Source organism: Chionomys nivalis, chromosome X (genome assembly GCF_950005125.1).
Source record: "Chionomys nivalis chromosome X, mChiNiv1.1, whole genome shotgun sequence".
NCBI lineage: Eukaryota > Metazoa > Chordata > Mammalia > Rodentia > Cricetidae > Chionomys > Chionomys nivalis.
The window spans coordinates 96,587,666-96,612,622 of record NC_080112.1 but is presented as its reverse complement, the minus strand read 5'-3'; the positions used below and the strand labels follow the sequence as shown (position 1 = coordinate 96,612,622).

General features: G+C 38.3%; 1 protein-coding gene across 1 annotated transcript in view; it reads left to right on the top strand.

The window, feature by feature from the left end:
* Positions 1 to 24,957, top strand: part of Il1rapl2 (interleukin 1 receptor accessory protein like 2) — a gene marked incomplete at its 5' end in the record, with an annotated part of 592,881 nt that overhangs the window by 544,348 nt on the left and 23,576 nt on the right. Inside the window, one exon of the mRNA XM_057760716.1 lies at positions 18,294 to 18,439. Coding sequence (XP_057616699.1) covers positions 18,294 to 18,439 — 146 coding nt within the window. The remainder of the gene's footprint in view (positions 1 to 18,293; positions 18,440 to 24,957) is intronic.

Below are 24,957 nucleotides of genomic sequence, written 5' to 3'. Positions count from 1 at the left end.
TTAATTCTAGGATTTTTTTCAAAGGCTTTTCTGTAAACAAGACTGACTCTGAATACATGTTTTCTTTCATGTTGTCTTTCTTTCTTCAGGTTTTTATTATCAATTATTTTAAACTGTATACTTTATAAGTAACAGAAATATTTCTTACCATCACGAAGGCTAGGAAAGCATCAGATTTGGTGCTTTTGCGTGTGTCTTCACATAGCAGAAGGGGCACAGTAGCTCTCTTGAGTTTCTTTGATAAAAGCACTAATTTCTTTCATTAGAGCAAGGCCTTTATGCCTAAAGCAAATTCCAAGTGTCCAACTGTTAACACTAATATATTTGCTGTTCATTTGCAATATATGAATTTTATTAAAAGAGAGACAAGCATTCATATTATGGAGAGGGCATTCTAGTGGACTTGTGTTTTAATCTAGTCATAGTTTTTGTGTTGTATGTGCATGTTAACAGTGCATTGCCTGAAAGTGGAATGATGATTATTAGAGATTGGGAGGGGAAAAGGCAAGGGGAAAGGGGAGGTTGCTGGATTTGGTCAGCATGTGCTATATATGTGTATAGAGTTGTCCTATGAGACCTTATTAATATTATAATTAGTACTTATTAAAAGTTTTAAAGTCCATTGTTAAGTAGCTAAAACTGAAAACACAATTAAGTAAGTAGTCCTTGGAGAGTTGACAAGCAACCCTTCTGTCTAGACTCTCGGTCTCTGGGTGCCGCTTCATTCTATGAGTATTTGTTGCAGCTTGGAACCTCTTGCTACTTCCTCAAAAAATGAAAGGCTTTAGGTTCAAGGAGGGGGATGGCGAGCTGGAAGGGACTTAAGGGAGGAAAGAGGGGATGAAAGTAATATAATTCTGTTTCAATTCAAAACATTTTTTAAAAACAAATACAATAAGCTACCTAGAGCAAATGCTCATATTTACTAGCAGGGGGTGATCAATGATATAATGTTCCTCAATCTTCAGAGATTACAAGCTCTGAAAACAGCAGTTTACCAGCGGTTTGCCCAGAATTTGAGTGCAAAACCTGGCCAAGGTTTCAGAATTATCAGTTTGTTTTGAATCACTTTGACTTTTGATGTCCTTAACACGTCTTGATTTGCACTTATTGCCATATTCCCAATCATTTCCCTTTAAGAAAAGATGGGTGTAACTCTTTCGTGTCTCGGAAACTGCTGAGAAAACACTGATCCCCAAGAAAATCAGAGTTCATAATAAATTATCTATTCACACTTGCCAGCCTGTCCCAAGCAATTACACCCAAACTCTTCTACTGGCTATGTAAGGTGTAATTTGCAGAAGTGGTGAGAGGTTCATGTGTGCCTTGTATTTTTCATTACATTTTCTATGATATAAAGTGATTTCAAGAAATCTTTCTGCAAGCTTCACTGTGTCTTTTCAGATAACTCAAACGATCATTTGAAGAACTGACTGGGGCTGTTACTGGGAGGGGTTTGTAATTGCTGTGGCCCTGCTAAAGCTGGATGGGAACTGTATTACAAAGTGCAAATAGAGAGTTCACAGAAAGGACTAACCTTTGAGGGGGAGAATCATAGAAAGGCTACTTCAGCTGTGCATGTGCACATGAATTTCTTAGCATCCAAGACTCATGAGAATTAAATATATATATATATATATATAATTATATATAATTTTCAACCAAGATATATATTCCATGTTACTACTAAAATTGCCAGATAACATTGAATCAATCTTATTAAACAAAAAATAATAGTTTTAAAGAGTGCCTGCGCCTGCAGGGATGTAAATTGCATCTGATTGATTAAAGAACCTGGATGAATTCCACAGCAATTGCTTTGTTCCAATGGAGAATTTTTTTTTTATTATAAATCACACGTTACAAATCACTCCATCAATGACAAATGAATTCTCCTTGGGCAACACTGCAAAACAGTTTACAGAATCTTTTATAATTCCCTCTGCTGGGAGAAAGGAGGCAGAGTTGAGAGAAGTCATGTAGCCTGGGCCGGAAATGGATGCCAGAACTTTAGCCAGTAAGCCACTACCACATAACAATACACAGATTAATGAAGACAGGTTAAATTAATATGTAAGAGTTATCCAATAAGAAGCTAAAGCTCATGGGCAGGGTTTTAAATAATACAGATTCTGTGTGATTATTTCGGGTCTGTGTGGCCAGGACGAACAAGGGCCTGCTGCTACCAGCCCTCCAAAGACATGTTCAATCTATCTTCTGGTTTATATGAAAAACTTCTTAAAATGGAGATAATTTCATTTCCACTCAATTTCTGAAAGGCTAGAAAGTCAATATAAACTTTGTTTTGAGTAGCAATTTCTTCCTTTTGCTTTCAACTCTTTTTGGTCTTCAGTATACCTTTAAGTTGTAGTATTCTCTATGAATGAATGGAGTACTGCTACAAAAGAGGAAATAGATATAATAAAATATTTTATTCTTAAAGTGACTCTAATGAAGAGCTACCAAAAAACCTACTAACGGTCTATCCCTCTGGATCAGTGACATGGCTCATTTAACACTTTAAGGTACTTTCTGTCAAACCTGATGACATGGGTTCCCATGTTGGAAGGAGAATACAGATTTCCACAAGTTGTCCTCAGATCTTCAAAATGCTCTGGGGCATGCATCTCCCCACATACAAAAAACAGTATGCCTTTCTAATAAAACAATATGCAGCACATGTAGTTTTCCCCATAAGGTAATTATGTGTCACTTAAAGAATTAAATATATTCTGATAAGTATACTGCAAGGCAATCACATATCATACTGTGTGGATATCATACTATAAACATGCATAGATTATGATGGTTATGTTGCAATTAGTTGTCACCTTAGAGGTACATGGTCATACATGTATCTACCATTTACTAAATATCTTTATGTCATTCATGCCTATGTAGAGGAACTAATTGAGAGTTCCAGAACAAAACGACAGTCTCTGTTCTGGCAACTTCACGCACACTTTTTCAGTGCCTTTAAGCACACCACATGCTCTCCATCTTCCCATAGGGAGGCTTCCAAAGTATTTCCTATTTCACTCACTTTCATCCCAGAAGAAGGATCATGAAGCAATTTTCATGTGATTTAAATGAATTTCAAATATAACACATATGTGTAAGCAAATTTTGACAAATCATACAAAGGTTTCAAGATAAAATAAAGCCTTGGTAGGCAGCATGGTTTTAGCCCAGGTCAGTCTTAATTGCCATTAATCTTAAAACTGCCGTTTCTCTGAAGTATTCTTTTGTGAGGACTGGTATCCACTGAGCTTTAACCTGAATACATGCATAAGATAGTTAAAGTCTATCTAAGACACATTAGTTATTTCTCCTTATTTGCTAAGTGTACTTAGATGCCTGAGCCTCACCTATACTGTCTTGAATTGTATGATTTGTTGGGCAAGAACATATAATATAAATAATAATAATACTGCTATTTCATATTATAATGCTCAGAATATTACAAAACCACTTTGACATTCTAAATCGCATTGGAGTCAGTCTCATCCTAGTCAGCTAAGATAAAGAGTATTATCTTTATTTGGCAACTAAAGAAACAGAGGTTCGGAGATTAAGGAATAGCTTCTCTTCAGCAGTTTACCAGTACAGTTACGGTAGATTGAATTAATAAAAACATATCTTTCAAGAATCTTTAAACTGGCCAAAATATTTTGTTGCATTAAACGTTTAGGCTGCAGAGAGACAAAAGTTCCCCGGAACTGAAAGAGTGAAAGTCAGTATGGAGTGAGGATAAGCAGTCCTGCCATTAATCAGGATGGGAGGACAGACAGATAAAGCCAGCTGCAAAGTTAACAGAAAACACTGTTTCTCCCAGGGTCATGGAGCAGTTGTAAAATGTTATAAGGACCCATCCTCCCCCAAGTGATTACTGCTTTTCTACCAATGATGCCCAGCTCTGCTTTGCTATCGGCATTTAGTGCTAAGGATACCCAGAAGTTAAGCCACCCTCACCTCATGACAAAATCCAAGCCAAAGTTAATTCCCCTTTCTCTGATACCACTCCAGAAAACATCCTAGAAATCACCAATTCTTCTTTATGATCCCCTCAGAATCTTAAAATCTTAATGTTACACTTTTTTTTTTTTTTTTTTTTTGGTAAATCGACTATCAGTTGGCAGCTGCTTGACTCTCCTCAGTGTATTGAGTCAATAAATCTGATCTGCTCAGACTACAGACTTGATGCTGGTATTGGACTAACAAAGATTTAATAGAAAAATAGAAGGAAACACATAACATCAAAAGAGAGATTTATTCAATTAAAAGTTTTTTTAAAATATACCTCCTGTCTTTCATATTCTTAGTCATCATCTCAGGGCAATGATTGCTATTAATTCAGAATAATAACCCAGACACTCTGCATGAGCTAAGACATCAAAGGAGGAGTCAATTTGGTTGAAGGGGGTATTTACAGTCAATGGAAATTGGATTTAGACACCATAGTACTATTTACCTCAATTAAGAAACCAACACACTTTTCTATTTAAATTGCAGGTGAACAGAAAATTCAGTTAGCCAGAATCCCCAGGCCCGTCCAATTCAATTAACCAATATTTCATTGCATCCATGTTCTTTATCTACATGTCATGTTGCCATTCCCTTTCGGAGTGCTTTTTCTCGGTTTTGATCTTCAGGTGAGCAGAGAAAGGACATCTGTAGAATAGTATAGTTCCTACTCTCAATTCACTGCTTACTACTAGATGCAGAGTCCCAAGTTCACAATTCTTCAGACTATGATTTCAAACTAACACAAAATAGACACACCTTTAGTAGAAACTGCTTCCAACCTTGACCAGACCGATGATAAATGATATGACACCCTTTTGATATGCTGGGCAGTACCATTAAGCTGCAGCTCCTAGTCAGCCACACCATCACCCAATCATTTATATACTGGACTGTGACATGACCTGAATGTCTAGGTCAAAGGACAGTTTTCAGGGGGGGGGGGATCTCCTTCCACCTTGTCGATGTAGTTTCTCTTTCATTTCTATCATGCTGCATACGCGAGGCTAGTGAGCCCGCAAGCTTCTAAGTGAGTTTTCTATCTCTGCTTCCCCTCTCACTGAAACTGCATCAGGATTTTTATATGGATTAAAGGGATTGAGCCCAAATCATTAGACTTTTGTGGCAAGTGACTTTACCTGCTAAGCTATTCTATTGGTCCTATTCTTTACTCTCTGGGCATCTCAATAGTGCCAGCAATGGAGTCTGTGAAATGTACATACAATGATGCAGATGGACTGTGGCCCCACAGGTAGATTATGAAAAGCCCTGCTGCTACTGGAAGAAACTTGAAAGTAGTAGCCCTCACCCAGTTTACATGTGCCATTGCTTCCATAACCCTGTCTGACACCAAAAATCCATAGATAGAAAAGGGCACAGTTATGTGCATATATCTTATGTATTTCTCAAATATTTTTAACTTAAGTAATAAATTTTATGCATATTCATGGCATAAGGCATAATGATTGAATACAGCTATAAATTATATAATATGTAAATCAGTTTTAATAAACCTATCACCTTAAATATTTATCACTTCTTAATAATGAAGACTTTCAAAATCCATTTTTTCTAATCTTTGAAATATCCTTTTCTGTTGTCTATAACCACCTGTTCTACAGTAATATGTTGGAACTACTTATGCCTATCACAGTTATGTTACTTAACACTGTTTGGTCAGTATGTCCTGATCGTCTCCCACCTCTGAGAACCATTATTTTTCCTTCTATGAAATCAAATTAAAATATTCTATACAGTCTGGGTTGTGGTGATGCACTCCTTTAATCCCAGCACTTGGGAGGCAGAGGCAGGCCCATCTCTGTGAGTTCAAGGCCAGTCTGGTCTGCAGAGTGAGTTCTGAGACAGGCTCCAAAGCTACAGAGAAACTCTATATTGGAAAAAAATCTACACAGGAGCTAGGGAGATGGTTCAGTAGTTAAGAGCACTTGCTACTCTTCCAGAGAACTGAGGTTCAGTTCCTCGCACCCACATGGAGGCCATTGTAACTCCAGTTCTGGAGAATCAGGCTCCCTCTTCTGGCCTCCACAGGCACTGCTTATACATGGTGTATATGTTGACTGAGGTTTCTATCCCTCCTGGTCCCACAGCCCCTTAGCCCCAAAGAAACACACAGAGGCCTAACATTAATTATAAACTGTTTGACCTATTAGCTCAGGCTACTTATTAACTTTCATAACTTATATTAGCCTATAATACTGTGTGTGTGTTAGACACATGGCTTGGTACCTTTATTAAGCAAGGCAGTCACATCTTGCTTGCTGTGTGTCTGGCTTCCTTTGTGTATCGGTGAGGACTTCAGACTAAATCTTTCCTGTTCCCAGGATTCTCCTGTTGTCCTTGCCCTACCTCTACTTCTTGCCTGGTTGTCCCACGTATACTTCCTGCCTGGCTACTGGCCAATCAGCATTCATTTAAAACATAATTGACAGAATATAGCGTTTTATTAAAAGTAATACAAGTGACAGGATAAAATACTATTGTCCCACAGCATATGTAGACGCAGGCAAAACATTCATACACACAAAAAATTTCTATAGATGAGAGAGATCATGCAGAAGTCATCATTTCCATATACCTAAAATCACCCCAGTTTATTTATAATATTCCATACCATGTAAATGCTATATACAACATTGCTATACTGCATGAATCATAGAATGATGATAAGAAAAATTTTACATGTTTAATACTGGGAATATTTTCAATTTTTTCAATATTTTCAATCTCTGTCTTAACCTGTGAATGCAGAACCCAGAGAAAAGGGCAGCTCAGAGTTATTTATTGCTTATTTTCTCCTTTCCTTTTATTTCCATAGTTAAATATTCTTGCAGGGAAACAATAATGAAAAGTTAAAAAGTGTTAGTTTTATTGATATATATGAGCTCATCACAATTCTAAGTATATGGAGCTTTAAAAATATTTGTTTATTGACACTGATTATACCAAATTAACTCATGTAGTACCTTGCTAACATTATACACATGCATTCAGATTTAATTTTTTAAAGGCTTAATTTACAGAAATATCAAAATGAAAAGTAGAGTTCTTCTTTATCTCTGTCCCCTAAACAGCAACATTATGGGTACACTGGTTAACTCTGACACATCCTTATCATAAAAAGTCTGCAGTTTACCCCAGCATCCATTCCTGATATTTTTCATTCCTAATATTTCAGTAAATGCAAAGTGATGTTATTTACCAATGTAGTATCATGTACAATACTTTCATTAACCTCATAAACCACCCTGTCCCACATATTTCTCTCTCTCCTTCCAAATCACATGATCAGTCTCCTGATGTTTGTACTATAATTGCTCTTTCTAAAACATTGTAGAGTTGGAATCCAATATTAGTTTTTCCTTTTACTTTTTTTTTTAGCTTTTTCACATCATACAGCACATAACTTGTTCAGACTGACTTTTTAACTTGATTATATGCATTTGTGGGTTTTCTGTGTCATTCCATGATATTCTACTATGCTTTAAAGACATCACATCTGACTTATTTTTATCTGGTTTTCCTGATGTTACAGCACTGTCCTCTAGCCTTCAGTCCTACTGCCTCTGTCTCCCAAGTGCTGGAGCTGCTATTGGACCCAACAACTCTTTGCTATTATGACACTTTTTGGAAAGACAAAGATAAATGAGTTATTTATTAGGCATATTTAATAGCAATTTATTATGTTTATAAGAAATGAGAAGATACATGGATAATTTTTTTTTTTTTGGTTTTTCGAGACACAGTAACAGAGTAAAATTATTAGCAGAAAAATACAGAGAACTCTTATGCATCCCTCTGTACCTCTTTCCGTTTTTCCCTATCATCACTATCTTGCATTATTGTGGGGTATTTGTTACAATTCACAGAAAAACTATCACCCAGTATTGTGAACTAAGGCTCATAATTTACATTGGGAATCACCCTTTGTAATCTATAGTTCTATGGACTTGGAACACTTATAATTCCTATAGCAATCATTGTAGTATCATACTCAGAAGTTAGCTGCCTCATAAACCCTATTTTCTGCTTCAATTCATCCTCACTTCTTCACTGAAACCCCCAGTAACCAGATATTTTTGAAATTATAATTTAATTACATTTCCGCTTTCCTTTTTCCCAACTCCAAATGCTTCTACATAACCTCTCCCCACTCTACTTCAACTTTGTGGCCTTTTTTTCAGTAATTGTTATTGAATACACATATACATACAGACTACACTCAGTCTGTATAATATCACTTTTATGTATGTTTTCAGAGCTAATTAATTTGTATTGGATAACTAGTTGGTGTGCTCTTTCCTGGGAAAGGCTATTTCTCCCACTTTCAGCATTCCTTAATTGCCTGTAGTTCTTTATGAAGTTAACTTGTCTATTGTTGTTATTCTGTTCAGCTCATTTTTAGGCAGATATGTTGGTGAGACTTAGTGAGTGTAGTTTCTGAATTATTGACTAATTTTACTCTTTGTAACATTTTGTCTTCATGTGATTGTGATCATATACTGCGTAGCCTATTCAATCATATCATCTTAACTTTTGCAAAATGGATTTTTTAATCTTAATGAAATACAACTTAGCATGTTTTCCTTTTATGAACTGTACCTTACTCTTGTATCTAAATTATTAAATATTAAAGGTTACCTACATGGTTTCTTGTGCTATATTCTGTAAGTTTTACAGTTTTGTACTTTACAGAATTATAATTTACGTTGTTTCTGGAAAAAAATATATAGATCAATGTCTACATTATGTTTTATATAGGGATGTTAGTTCTTCTGAAAATGTAGTATTTTCCCACTATGTTATCATTGCTCTGTTCTCAGGGATTCATTCACTGAGTTTAGGCTGACTCTTGTGTGGGAATTTCTTGGTATCTGTTCTGTCGGTTTCTGCTTTTGCTTTTTGGTTAAGTATGTATTCAGTCATCATTGCCTGGACTGATAGAGCTTTATGGCAAAATTTAACCCAGTAGTGTCTTTGTTCTGACCTTGTTCTTTCAAATGTTGTGTTGGTTATTCTGTGTCCTTTGTCTTACTAGCTTCAGAGTGTTAATTAGTATACATAAAATAATTTAGGAAGCTTTGTTGGTATTTTGGTTTGAATATGAAATGTCCCCACAAGCTCGTCTGCTGAACTTTTGATGAACTAATCAATGGCACTATTTGCTGAGGCAGATAAACCTCTAGGAGACAGGAGCTAGTTGAAGGAAGTAGATAATAGAAATCATGCCTGTGAAGGTCATTGTTGGTCCCTGGTTCGTCTTCTGATTCTGTTTTCTCCTGTTTCTTACAGTTATACCAAAATACTAAAAATTTCTAGAAATATATTTATTTAGATTTTTGACTTATCAGAGTTTGGTACTTTTCTTTAGATATTTTATGCATTTTTAACTTAAGCTGAAATATTACCCTTTGGGGGATACTAATGTAACAGTGGTATACTTTGAATTTCACATTTCAATTTCTATTTTAAGTGACATAGAAAAATAGCAATTGACTTATATTTATTCATCTGACAACTCTTTAGTTCCAGGGGATTTTTATTGTTGCTTTGGGATTTTCCTCCAAAAAGTCAATCATATCTGTAGACAAAGTTTTTAAAGTATATTTTCTTCATTTTTTGAGAATGTCTTCTCTTTTTGTGGGGGGCTTTGAGACAGGGTTCCTCTGTGTAACAGCTCTGGTTGTCCTGAAACTCACTCTGTAGACCAAGCTGGCCTCAAACTCACAGAGATCTACCTGTCACTGTCTCCAGAGTGCTGGGATTAAAGGTGTGTACCACTACCATCAAGCTGAGAGTTTCTTATATGTATACAGTGTATTTTGAAAGCATCCATCCTCACTCCTCTCTCCTACTCCATCCCAACCTCTTCCTCCATATCTCTTTTGCCAACTTTACACCTTATATGTCTAATTCACTATATCCACCAATGCTACGTGTATGTGCACAGGAGCAGGACCATCCACTGAGGCACGGACAACTGACAAGTTGTCACACCCTTGAGAACAACTGCCCTTCTTTTCCTGAGCAACTCCCAACTTCCGAGAGTTTTCTGTGTTCCATCCACCATCCATGTTGGAACTTTGACAGGTTTCATACTGTTCTGATCTGGTGGGGGCAATCACAACCACTATGAGTTGAGTTGATGAGTCCAGAAACCCTGTCATGTCCAGAAGACACTGCCTTTCAGCAGTTCTCCCTAACCTATAGCCCTTACGATCCTTCTGTCCCCTCCATGAAAGTTGTCCCTGAGCTTTGGATGCTAGGAGAGTGATATGAGTACCCCACAGTATTTCTTTTTTTCCATTTTTCAACACAAGTTTGCTCTGTAACCTGGCTGTCCATGAACTCGCTCTATAGACACTCTGGCCTAAACTCATAGAGATCCGACTCTCCCTGTCTTTCAAGTGCTGGAATTAAGGGTGTGAGCCACCACCGTCCGGTAGCAGCAAAGTTTTAGAGATAAAATAGTTCCTTGCCAACAGCGGCTAACTTTATAGCTGCAGAAAATGTGTGTGGAGAAGTTCTTTGTGTGAGGAGAAAAGAGAAAATAAAAGTGAATCTGAAAGAAATAAAGTAGATCATTAAGTCTCATTTACCATTCTTTATACAGATGTTATTATCTGCTGACTTAAGAACAGCAATGCCCAACAGAATTTTCTGTGTAATGGAATGTTCTATTGCTCTGCTGTCCCATAAATGGCCGCTAGACACATGGGCTCCTGGGCCCCTGCATGAATCTAAAAAGCTTTTCTCATGGAGAAAGATGGCTGTCTCAGTGAGGGTTTCTATTCATGTGCTAAAACACCATGGCCAAAATCAGCCTGGGTAGGAAAGGTTTATTTCATCTTGCAGCTTGTAGTCCATCATCCAGAGAGGTCGGGGCAGGAACTCAAGGTAGTAACCTAGAAGCAGGAGCTGATGCAGAGACCGTGGAGGAGTGCTTTTTATTGGCTTGTTTCTCATATTTTCTCGGCCTGCTCTCCCCACTTTGATCCCAGCACTCAGGAAGCAAAGGCAAGTGGACCTCTGTAAGTTTGAGGCCAGCCTTGTCTACAGAGTGAGTCCCAGAACAGCCAGGGCTACACAGTGAAACCCTGTCTCAAAAACAACAACAAAGCCACAGTCTGTCTCCAAGGCACCGAAGACAAGGCATAGGTGGCCAGTGACCTAACACATTCCTTGGCCTTGGCTGTTTCTCTCTTAGGCATTTTTCACCACTTGGTGGTACTCTATAGCAAGGTCCTTGTCTTTAATCTCCCTCCAACAATCCCTCAAGTCTCCTGGTTTCTACCACTCTGTTTTTTAACTGACTTCTGCACTGTCTCCCCCAGAGCCAGGGAGGCCCTGCCCTGAGGCCAGATTTCCACAACTGATTAACCTGTCTAAGGGACAGCTGTCCCCTGAAGGAGGGTTTGCACTCGGCTCTGCAAGCTATTCGTACTGTACAGGTGGTGGCAAACAGACCATCCTGCCCCCGAGGATACCCTGTGAAGAGGAGAACTAAGGTTACTGAACAGATGGATCCTGGATTACCTCAGCAGGCTCTGTCTTCAGAAAATTCCTTAAATGGAAAAAGGCAGCAGAGGAGCTGGTGTGGAAGGCACTTGAAAGACAACAGCCACTTGGGAAGGAAAAGGTCACAAGCCAAGGGACACAGGCATCTCTCAACTGAGAAAATGCCTCCATAAAATCTGCCTGCAAGCAACTCTGGAGTGCATTTTCTCTTTCTTTCTTTCTTTCTTTCTTTCTTTCTTTCTTTCTTCCTTCCTTCCTTCCTTCCTTCCTTCCTTCCTTCCTTTCTTTCTTCCTTTCTTTTCTTCTAAGTGTTCAAATACCCCCAAGTGGTTTTTAGTTCACAAAATTGTTTGCACTAAATATGATTTTATATGTAAGGGCAACACTTACACCAGAGTACCCCCAAAGGAGCTTATTCTTGGTGACACCCTGACCTAACCCAGAATGACTAGCAGAAGTCATGGCCAACAACTGTCAGGTAGTAAAACCACACAAAGCCACTATGCTTGTAATTTGTTGCCGCAGAAAGAACCAGAAATTGGGGGCATGGAAGCTTCCCTCATTTTCCATTTCCTCAAACAGCTTGTCTTCGTCACAAGTCCACAGTGGGAGTCGAAGCCGCCCCATGGAGACTGGGTTTCAGAGACCAGCCTGTCAGTGACCAGCAAGGGAAAACGCTCCAGGTTGACCACAAGATTAAGATGGCCTGTGGCCTGTGTACCTAATGTGAGGCTAAGCCGAGGTCATCATAGTGCGCTGGGAATTTTATGGGCCAATGTTCGAAGCTGATGCCAACACGGGCAATCTCGAGGCAGGAGAATGATTTAGAAAGCATCATTCCTTTTAAAAGGAAGTGTAGCGAAGGTGCCCAGAAGGTGGCTGCAGCTGAGGCCGTGTCCTGTCCGGACCTCAAGGACAGGCCAGCACAGATGCCTGGATGCCGACACTCCTCCTCTTCCACAAAACTGAACCAGTGGAACGGCTGCATGTGGAGGATTGAATTCAGCAACAGAGACGAGGAGACCTAGTGAAATCCTAACTTCCAGGACACAACACAGCAAGAGAAAGAGAGTGCCCCAGGCCTTGTCTTGGGGCACCCTGGTTAAGAAGGAGAAATCTACTCCAATTGGCAGAAGTAAAACGCTAAGAGAACAGGTCTCAGCCGCCCTGCTAGTGCGGTAGCTGGCATCGCGTAGTCATGCTTCTTTAAGAGCTAAGCGACTTGGCGTCACGCAGCTCCTGATCTTTAGAAAAGGAGTATGGTACATTTCCCAGAGAAATTTGGGGGAACCGATGCTAGGAACCATCTCAGGAATGGTACGATTATTTGTACTTCACCGAGGGTGGAAACCTCCGCATATTCCCATCTCCAGAACACTGCAGTCCGGCATCAGCGGTTGGTAGACTGCCGCGAGACGCTTGGCTCTGGGAATGACGCTAGTATGAACTGGCTGAGAATTCTGTGCTGTAGGCAATGCGAGCTGTGATGTAGAGAGGGCAGTAGAGTCAGTCAGTCAGGGAGCCTGCCCTCTGGGTCTAGGGACATAACTAAAGGTTTCTAGGGTGTACCGTGTGCAGGAAACCAGAATCGAGAGTGGCGGATCCTAAGATTCAAAAGGCCCCACTCCCAACACAGAACGCCACAGTTCCATGTCCCACGAAAGCCGCAAGAGTATCTGGGGGTCTGCAACTCTGCTTTGTGCTGTCCTTGGTTTGCACAGCCTAATAACCTCCCGAGAGAATCTCTGCCTGGTGCAACCCAGCTGAAAAGAAGCTTGGCTAACTTTAGCCACCCTCCTTTATGCTGGATACTTGGCAAGTTCTGAAACAGAAAGAAGACGAATCTCCATGGCAAACCCGCACAGTGAAGCAGTGCTCAGCATATGCCATGATCATCTGCCTTCTTTTGCTTTTCTAGTCATCTCGGCTGGGGAAAATCGTTTTTCCTTTTAAAAATATTATTTCTCTATGTTTTTTTTCTTTTGTGTATTTTATTTTTTAATCCTTTTCTGTCATTCTCCTGATTACTGATTTGTATTTCAACCTTTTCTGTGGTGCCGCAAGCCTCAGGCCCTCTGTGCACTGGCTCGGCTCTCTGCTAATGAGGTACACTACTAACTAGTCCAGTTGAGAGTAATCTCAACAGACTCCAGCCTCTATCCATTCCTGTTCAAACACTACTTCAACTTAAAGAATAGGAAGACAACCCCCTGAGTCATGGATTCTTCCACAGGCAGCGCCAACTATGAGGAGCTCAGTCATAATTCCAGAGCAGATATCAAAATGAAGCAGCAAGAAATTATGCTTTCTTTCTTTGTTTCTTTGTTTTGCTCAGTGATGCTCTAAATTCTTTTTTCCAAAGGTTTTCTGTTAGCATATGTTAATTAATTGTAACAGTGATGAATTATGGAACACCTTATAACTGCTCTTCTTTCTTTCTTCTTTCTTCCTTTCTTTCTTTCTTTCTTTCTTTCTTTCTTTCTTTCTTTCTTTCTTTCTTTCTTTCTGTTTTTCAAGACAGGGTTTCTCAATGTAGTCCTGGCTGTCCTGGAACTCATTCCATAGACCAGGCTAGCCTTGAATTCACAGGGATCCTCCTGCTTCTGCCTTCCAAGTGCTGGGATTAAAGGCATGTGCCACCACTGCCAGGCTTAAAGTGAATTTCTTATAGAAAGCATCCATTTTGGCCTTCTAAACTGCTTTGTCAATGAATCTTCAATGAATACAAAGAGATCACTTATATTCACAGTGATAACTGCTACAGATCTTTATCTACCATGTTTGTATCACTTTATATTTCTTCTTCTTGTTCTTTTGTTTTCCAACGTTTTTGCTTCCTCTATTTTTGACTGATTATTTAACATTATTTCAATTTATCTTTCTTTTAGTATGTCATTATATTTAAAATTTTGTTTATAGCCCCATAACTTACAATAACCACTTATAACCAGTTAAGCCTACTTACATATAACAACATAGTCATTCACAGAAACTTCTGGTATCTTAGAATATTTTACATTCCTACTTCCTGGTCTGATTGAGATGATGGTATGATGGTAACTATTCCAAAATTATATGATGAGCTCTCAGGCTTTAAATAAGCCCCTGCAACAGACGTTCACCTTCCTAAGTGTTTCCCATGCTGCAGTCAGATGAAACAAGAAAACTAGAGGGGTGTGTGGTTGGGTATTTCTTTTTTGCCCAGGTCATTGTTATGCCTTGGTAAATCCCAATTTTTTTAGAATCTGAAAAAACAGTTTCCTTTGAGAATGGACTTTTGAAAAGAAGAACAGAGTGTTCTGAGCTCATTTTAAATGAATATTTTTCCCTTTCAACTTGCCAGAAACATGAAGTACAGTTATCTGAACTTAACCTTGAAAACTAGCACTACACCCGAAAGCAAAACTCACAAAGTTGCAGTCCTATACCTATGTGCAAAAGTGTTTAACTCTTGGGCTCAGAGTATTGTGAACCTAAACATAAATACAATTTAAGTTTTCAATTAGTTTTAGCTGATACACTAGTTATAAAGTTTACGTTGATGCAATGTTTCAGTGCATGCACATATTGCATTATTTACACTCTAAGTGTCATTACTAGTATTGCATCAAGCTCCTAGGATTCTGAGTATGCTAAAATGATTAGTATTAGGGGACAAGGGGACAAGAGCCCAATTATCTGACAGATTTTGGAAGAGCTGGTAACTTTTCATTAGCTCAACTCTCTCTTTCTCTCATTCTGTCTCACTTTTGCTCCCACTCTCACTCTGTGTGCATGTGTCTGTCTGTGTGTGACACAATTGCTACATTCTTTCTAGTAATATGGTGGGGGAAGTATATGGAGAAATACTTGTGTACATGTGTGTGGAGTTATGTGTCCTTTTTCCTAGCCACTGTTTCAAGTCTGTTTTACAAGCTAATTTACACTGTGTGCTTTGAAATTCTATACTCATCACAATTGGTGTGGTAACACTTCTTCACCTCATCCATTCTGTCATTTTTCAATTGGGCAAATTTTGCCTTCTCCTTTAATTTTTTGAACTTAGTGTATCAGGTTTGAGCCTTAGAATGTTTATATTTCCCTTATACTAAGTCTCTAGCCCAGAGCTAGGTACATATTTGGGGTTGAAAAAAGCATCATTGATGGATTTTTTTAATTTATTTATTTATTAAAGATTTCTGCCTTCTCCCTGCCACCACCTCCCATTTCCCTCCCCCTCCCCCATCAAGTTCCCCTCCCTCATCATCCCTAAGAGTAATCCGGGTTCCCTGCCTTGTGGGAAGTCCAAGGACCACCCACCTCCATCCAGGTCTAGTAAGGTGAGCATCCAAACTGCCTAGGCTCCCACAAAGCCATTACGTGCAATAGGATCAAGAACCCATTGCCATTGTTCTTGAGTTTTCAGTAGTCCTCATTGTCCATTATGTTCAGCAAGTCCGGTTTTATCCCATGATTTTTCAGATTCGGTAGGAAAGTTTGACGGCTCAGCAAACTGAATTATAGACATAAACATCAACATCCTGTTTAATTCCAAAAGAGCAAATCACCTCGAGATTTTTAAGAGCTGATAATTAAGACACCTCATATATATTAATAGAATGAAGGGGATCATTTTTCAATCCTCTCTCCAAATTCTTTCTGCAGCCTGTGGAGATCTGTTTTTGGAAACTGCATTAGAGATGGGGAGGGAAAGGCTTCGTGGCAAGGAGTAGGATCAGCTTTCTGCCCCGTGCCTGGCAGAGGCTGTGACTGCCCTCCATGTGATACTTTAAATCAAATGAAATCTGTGGTGCCTCTGAGACTTCTGGAACTAAGAGAGCTTCTTCCACAGCAGTTTCCATGATGCTAACACAATTGAATACAGTGGGATTTACCAAGGAAAGGGACAAAATAAAGAGAACAAAAATCAGTGTAAAACAGAAACATCAGAAATGACCAACTGTATGCCCAGAGAAAGCTTAGATGGGGAAACTCTAGCATCAGGCAGTGAGTAAAGCAATTAATATAAAGACAATTAGGAACATGTGATCTCAAAAATACATAAATGTAAAAGGTCATAGAAGACTCATTTGACCTATATGTGCTACACTGTCAAACCTTGGATAATGGACGGGAATAGAAAAAGTTAATTTTTAAAAGCTGTGTAGAACCTACTTTAGGATTCAGATATCAGCACAGGGGATTCATAGATTCTAACAGCTCTCTTCTGCCAACTTAAAGATTTTCCATCTCTCAAAGAACTAGAAAGAGTAAACCAAAATATTATTAAATGCTAATAAAATAAATTCAACTGTTTTGAGAAGAGCCAAAATTTGAACACTCTATCTTCAGATAATGAAATAGTTAGATTAAACAACATTCCTTTAAATGTGGCAGTGATTGTTTCAGTTTTCAAATCACTTATTTTAACTCATTTTACTATCCCAACTTCAAACTCAGTATAATATTTATTCTTTCCAGTTAAAAGGTGGATTAAATTGTAGCACCAATTGTGTAAATGATTTTATAAGGTCCCAGCTTGAAGTTGTACTCAATCACAATCAATCAAAGAAGCCTTCTCTGTACTCATGATTATGCATCCATAAGGAAGTCAAACATTACTCTGTCAGGATGGGTGGTGGGGGCGCACACCTTTAATCCCAGCACTCAGGAGGCAGAAGCAGGTGTATCACTGTGAGTTCGAGGCCAGCCTGGTCTACAAGAGCTGGTTCCAGGACAGGCTCCAAAGCTACAGAGAAACGCAGTCACGAAAAATAAATAATATTTACTTCTGTCACCTCTAATTTTCCACATAAATTATTTTATGTTTACTAGTATATGTGTACATTTAGACAGCTACCCCAGAACTTAACAGTCTTTTTCTGATACTTTCATTTGTTCTTTTGGGTCAAAGCATGAGAAATCAGAAACATGTCTCTCCAAGAACAGGGGTTCTTCCATGAGTAGGAAAAGCAGAAGAACAAGAAAAGAGGAAGGTTTAGAGATATCAGGGCCATGGGAGTAGCAGAGCAGCCAGGTTTGAAACAGGACCAAGTACTGTATTAGATATCAAGAAAGGGAAAAGAAAACTGGATTCTCACTAATATTTGGAGATTAAAAGTCACTAACCACTTTCAGTTTGTTTTCCGTACACTCACGAGTTAACTTCTTGTAGTTTTTGTTTGGTTTGGTATTTTTCAAGACAAGATCACTCTGGTTGTTTTGAACTCACTTTGCAGACCAAGCAGGTCTCACACTCACAGATATACCCCTGCCTTTGCCTTCCAAGAGCTGGGATGAAGGTATGTGCCACACTGCCCACCATTTTTCATGTTCCTTTATTTACAACTTTGTAAAGTCTAACTTCTGACCTAAAACCCATGCTTGTACAGGGTGTTCCTTTGTGTCATAGTGGAAAAACCAAACTAGTATTCATAAACTCAATATAGAACATTAAAACCAATGTTTCCTCCTTCTTTACACAAATCGCGTATATTCTAGTCATCAAAGCCCAGTGGCATATTGTTGCTTCTTTTTTGATGAGTAAATTCCCCACTTTTTTTTTCTTTCTTATTTGTTTCTCACATTTTGTGTTCTCTTCCTGAAAGTGACACACTCCCATACATCCAACCAGAGCACTCTGGACCCTACGGAGTCCTCAGGCAGGGGTACTATTTTACCATCTTGGAGAATTTGTATGACTGCTTTTTGCCTCATTCAAACTAATGCAGCCAAGTCTACTGTCTTTCTTTCAGGCTCCTCAAAGAGCATCTTGGAGAAAAAGAAGTTGAATTGACACTCATCTTTGACTCAGTGGTGGAAGCTGACTTGGCTAATTATACCTGCCATGTGGAAAACAGAAATGGACGGAAACATGCCAGTGTTCTACTGCGTAAAAAAGGTACTGTTTTCCATAAGCACAGCTACATCTTCGCAAACTAGCCACAGCTACTAAATACGCTTTTTGAACACAGACTGCCATTTAATAAAAACTTCCTTTAGCTCTCATTGTCTTTTTAAGGGGTAATATTTCTCTTGTTGAGCATATTAGCAAAACTAAAAAGCCTATGACATTCAATAGAATGAGGAAATGACTAATTGAAATAAAATATGGTTAAACATTAAGTCAATTGACATAAAATGTGCCATGTTTGTAATTCTAAGTGATACATAAAATTGTGGTATTTATTGGCACTCAATATTTTCTCTGTATTTCACCTTCTTATGTCGTAGTGCTTAGTTGAAATATTAGACATTATATTACCAGATTAAAAACAAAGTTATTTATAAATTCCAGAATAAAATGTAACAGAAGTAATTAATAATATCATATAAGAAAAGTTATCATAAATAGCACAAGTTATATTTTGTGACATGATATGTTATTAAAAGGCCTTCAGTGGATGGATATATTTCCAAGTGTTCTGGCATCTCGGGAAAAGTCCTTTTTAAAATAGCTTGCTGTAGAATGGGTTTGTGATGGGCAAAGAAAAGAAACTAAATGCAGGCATAAAAGGGCTAAAAGTAGACAGTGCCAAAAAAGCAACTTAAAGGGCTTCACCAGAAGTCTCAATTACTACAGAAAATTACTAAAGAGTTTGCGTGTCCACCTGGAAAAGGTTTTATAAATGTAGCTGAACACATGTTCTTTATCAGGCCACTTGTTGCCTAGGCTATAGAACAATAGAAGAGATTCAATCAGCAAAATCACTAGTTGCGTCTACTGGCCAAGATGGAATTTCCATTTGCTTGCCAGACCTGAAGCTGGAAGGAAGGAAGCATGTTTATTCCGAGAATGGTGCTTCTATCTCAGCAGCACCGTGGCTCACATGGATGGACTTGATGCTCTCTTAAACTAAAGGCATATTTATGTATAAGGGGTCTAATATGGAAAGAGAAGCCAGTGCAGCCAGGTTCAGGTGATCTGGTTCAGCCACCTGGTGAAATCGAAGTGATTTGCCTGACTAGAATTTCAGAACCTTAGTCTCTCCATATGTAAAATAGGAGTAATGATATCTATCTTGTAAAGTTAGTGGTTTAAATAAACATGTAGTAGATATAAAATGCATCCCATCAAAAAGTATATTTTATTATACTGAAATTTAGTGGTTTTTCATCTATATACCTTTCTACATTTGTATAGGCTTTGCCTAAGCCTATGTACCTTGTGGCAAAAGTCACATTGTCCTTGTACTTTTGGGTCTTATTCTTGCTTCAGAGATTCTCCAGACCAGGGTCAGCTGCTATACTTCTGCATCTCCAAGCAACTTAGAAAGTGTTTTGCCACTAATAGGCACTCTTGGATTGCATTCTGGTTAAATAAACGATTAAAAATCTCTTTTAATATTGAGAACTCATATGTAGCAAATATATGTTGGTATTGAGAAAGACAAATAAAATAGACATCCTCAAACCTCTGAGGTAGTAATAATACAAAGAAATATAAACATTTAACAAAAGATATATATATACATATATGTGTGTATATATATGCATATATATTACAATTTGAAAATTTCTTTGGGAAAAAAAATCATGAAGGAAGGTCTTATAATTAAACCAGTGGGAACAGATATGATCTAAGTTTTAAAATAAATCTATTCTATTTAAAACTATAGCAACAACTGGCAGTCCTTAAAGCTCTAGAAATCTGAGACTGGATATGAGGACACATTGTAAAATTCTACTCCCCTTGATATCATCTGCAAAGAACTTTGATGAAAATTATTAATAGCTGACAAAATTATCATTTTCCCTATATTTAAATAAATGTTGAAATCCCTGGTTTTCCAGCTTCTTCTCATTCGATCTCTGAATGATCTCATTCAATCTCTGTCTCACTGATTTCCGTTTACTCATTCTTACCTCACACACGAAGTCCAGCCTTACATATCCATTTGCCTATTTCATAATACATAAGGACTTATATATTCCAAAGTCACAGCATGTTTCTCTTGTCCCAAACAGAATCCCTAATTTCTTCTGCCTCTACACATAATCCTTTGTTCTTCTTTGTCTCTATCATCATCACACTAGATTTTTGGGCCTAAGTAGTTCAAGCTACCCTTCACTTTTAGTTTTCTCTACTCATGCCCTGTATCTAGGCCACCAATAAGCCCCATAGTTTAACTTTTAAAGGCTGTCGTAGCTTTGACCACTTCCACAGCTTCACCGCCACCACCTGACTTGGAGCTCCAAGCTCACGTGAACTGAACAAAACCCCAAACTTTTACTATTGCACAATCTGTTCTTATTGCTGATCTCATGTTCTACCACAATCTAGCTCAAATGGAATACTCACTAGCCTCCTTTTATTTTTTCCCTGCTCATCAAGGATATTCCTTTCTTAGACTCTTCTCTCTTGTTTATTTCTTCTGCCTGGAACATTTCCCCCAGCTGTTCCCATGATTGCCTCTTCTTTTATGACCTACTTAGTAGGCATTCCATGGCCACCTCATAGACAATATAATTCGCTACCATTTTTGTGTCTCTAAGTTTCTGTCTCTTTCTAATGTGTGAATTAATATTGGATAATACATTGCACACTTGTTTCTTGCATTCTCCCTGTCCCAAGGATGTACATTTTATAAGTGTAGAGAATTTTTAGTGTTAGTGACCACTGCATACATAGCGCACATAATAAATGCTCAAAAGTATTTGTTGGATGGAAACTCTCCTCATACGTGACTAGCCCAGTGCTCTGGGAGGAAAGGTAACAGAGTCGCAAAACAAGATTTTATCTATGAGCATGTCTTGACTGTGTGGCTTCAGTTACTTCAGGCTATTTTCGCTGTTGTTGTTTTTTGAAAGTTTTAACCCAGGTTTAGAGGTGAAAAGGCAAAAGTCTTAAAGGCCAAGCATATATGAAAAATAGAAGAAAGCTTACTATTTTAAAAAAATGAAAACGTGAACTATATAAAACACACTTTACCTAAAGGTCAACCCAGCATTCTGTCCTAGAAGATTTTGACCCATGCTATGAAAGTTTCAAGGTTTTCAAATGAAGCTGAGAGGATAAAGATATTTTTTTAAATATGTAAATTAATTAATAAATAACAGTATTCATTTTTCTAAAAGCATATATCATTTCAATGAAATGACTCTTCTAGGTAGAAGTTAAAGTTTTCACTGTGCTTTGCTAAAGGACATGGTTGATTTTTTTTCATTTGGTCTTTAGACTCTTAAAAATAAAAAAGTCACAAGTCCTTGTGAACCTGTTGTAATTTTTAAAACCAATCCCAAGCTTATCTTGTGTTAAGAAACATTAGAAAGTGATATTTAGACCTATTAGCCTTTCTCACAATGGAGCCTGATCTCATAGGCTGTGGTGATTCCACCTAGAATCCAGGCAGAGCTTGTTTTATGGAACAGTGACTTCTTAATGAGCTGCAAGTCCTTTTAAAATCCCCTAAGTGATCATCATGGAGAAAAAACTTGTGACAAATTATTTCTTGAACTCAAAATGGCTTTTATAAAGTGAAAATTCACTTCTGACATAGTCAATGATCATGGACAGGGATTACAAAATATTATATATCCCCTTTCACAGTAAGCTCCTACATTCACCTATCCTTTTGTTTTCTCTGAAGAGTTATTAGCTGGAAAGTGTAACTGATCATAGGGTGGTAAGAGATCCATATGATTTTTCCCTTTTGGTGAACCAAGATTATGAACTTAACCTAAAAAAAAAAATTCTGGTAATTAGTTCTACCTCTCTACAAATACTTCTTTACCCACAAAATACAGGCATGACACCAAATCTCAGTGTCACGTTCCCTCTTCTTCTCCCTCTCCTTCTCTAGCTGTGCCTTCCCCTTCTTCTTCCTTCCCTTCACCCTTTCCCTTGCACTTCCTTCTGGAGGCTAGAAAATTCAAGATGTAGGTCTTCATAGATCTTTATCTAATAAGGACCTCGTCCCCATTTCAATCAAGTGGCCTTTACCAGTCATATCTCTACCAATGTCCTGCTCAGAACCGGGATAATTCACTATTTTAATTGAGCCTTTCCCTGGAGTGCTCATCTTTTTTTCTGAACCTTCCCCAGACTCTCCCATAAGGCTCTTTGCATTCACAATGTACATCAAATCTCCTTGAACCTCTACCTATTCATTACCCATTTTCAAAACTACTTCTACATTTAAAGGTATTTGTTATAGCAGAACCCTACTTGTCAGCAGTAATTTATGTATCAATCTATTTGGCTGCTATAACAAAAATAGCTTTTACTGAACAGTTTATAAAACTCTCCACAGATTTGACATGTATAGTTCTAGAGATCTATGTGCTAGCATATTGCCTACTTAATAAGGACGGATTCCTCATAGTTTGTGAATTCTATGTAATCTCACAGAGTAAAGAAGTAAGAAGATTCTCTTAGGCCTCTAAAGGGGTACTGTTTTCATCCCTCGGAATGGAGAGTTCTTGAGCTACTTACTTCCCGAAGGCCCCAAATCCTAGTGCCATTACTTTGGATCCAAGTCAAAACACATTTTCTTTAATGCTGGGCATCAAAACTCTGGACTCGAAAAACTGCACAGCCTCTAAGCAACATCCTGATATCAACAAGCATGAATTTTGAGAGGATACCAGCATCCAGGTCACAGCAGAAGTCCTAAGGTCAAACCTCCAAACTCATTTACTACTTTGTAAGTTAGAAAAACAAGCTAAAACATCCATAAACACACACACACACATACACACACACCATCTTTTGTCTCTTGGCTTCACTTGCTATTTTTTCCCATAGAGTAATATTTGACCTTTGTGTTCACATTGAAGAAACAGATGAGCTCAAAAGGAAGAAGATACAAAAGAGCTGTGTGTGTACTTTGAGTGCCTACAAGAAGTTATAACCACTCAAAAGATTCCTCCTTGGCTCCAGTTACCCTTAGGAAGTATTTACAAGACACAGACCAAAATAAATGACTTTCAGCTTCTCAGTCAGGAAATGTCTTGAAGTATAGATCCTGCTGGGATAGAAAATGGCAAATGTAAACAGAAGACAAAAGAAAAGCCAGATGTCATTTGGCTGATGGCAGTTTTACCCTCTGATTATAGGATGGATGTTTCTCTTTTGATAAGACTGCCTTGACGGAATCCAAGAATACTTGTTGGGTCTCAGAGTCTAGGTCCACAGTTTTCAACTTAAACAGCCACCATTATGTAATATGTTTTAAAGACATTTTTATGAAATGGACCCCCAAACCACAGATAGTTTTCCCACCATGATTCTCTTCCATACATTTACTGCTACTTGGGGGGACAAATTGGTCCAGCTGCTGAGGTTTCCATCTACCTAATAGCAACTGTACTCTGTAAATAACATAGAAGTTGTTGGGGAAATTTCCGTTCAGTGACTTTGAAAACAGTTGAGAGCTGTTCTGGCCAGAGAGGAAGTGGACAAGAGCGAGAGAGATGTCAGAGGGGGTGGGGGTGGGCAAGAGGGAAGAATAAAATGAACAAAAGAAAAGACAAACATGAAGACATTTACAGAATAAATTGAACATTTCTTGTGGTGAAAACAGGAACAAAGCGTTTGAATTATGTCAATCAAGGCCATAAGTTGAAAGAGAAGCTGATTTTTTAGAGTAACAAAAAAGAGCGTTTATTGTTTCCAACATAGTACTGGTCATTTGCACTGTATTGTGGACAGAAAGTGGTGGGGAAGCAAGTGAAGCTTGTGATTTGCTTCCCGATGTAAGTTTGCAAGCTGGCTTTATGCCCCAGATAGAGGTAGTCAGTGGCTCCTAAGACACCAGGTTCTAAGACAAGAGTCATGCTTAATGTGTAAAAGAATTATTTTTGCCTAAAATGAGGGAGCTTGATTCCAAATTGAATTACTCTTTGAGGAGGTAGGGCAAAGATACTCACTCACCACGCCTATTCACTAAGTCCCCCTCTTAATGTCCATTATGAATAGTTTGTCCTTCACAACAGCTCCATTCTCTTCCCCTTTCACTCATTTCTCCTTCTGCTTTAGTAAAAAAATCATCGCATTTATTTCCATTTCCTCTCTGTGATTTTCCTAATCAGCTATATTGTGTCCAGCTCTCGGTCTACTTCCTTGGTAAAATTTAATTCCTTCATTCGCCACAAACTTAATTCTTCCCTTCACACGTGGAACCCCTAAGAGCTCCCTCCTTCCATCACCGTAGCGTTTTGTAGCGTCCTCTTCAAAGAAGTGAGTGAACTCTCCTCAGGTTATTTCGTTCTCATTGGTAATCACAATATATCTTCTCTTTCTTTGGACTTGAAGTAACGGAAACCAAGTGCTCCACAAGTCACATGGTATGAGGAAATATCACCAAAATTTCCATGGAAGAGTATGGAGATGCCTGCCCATTATCTCCCATTCTCATTTCATGGGTAGAGTAGATAATGCTATGCTGGAAAAAAATAAGCCTTGAATTTGAATTTAGG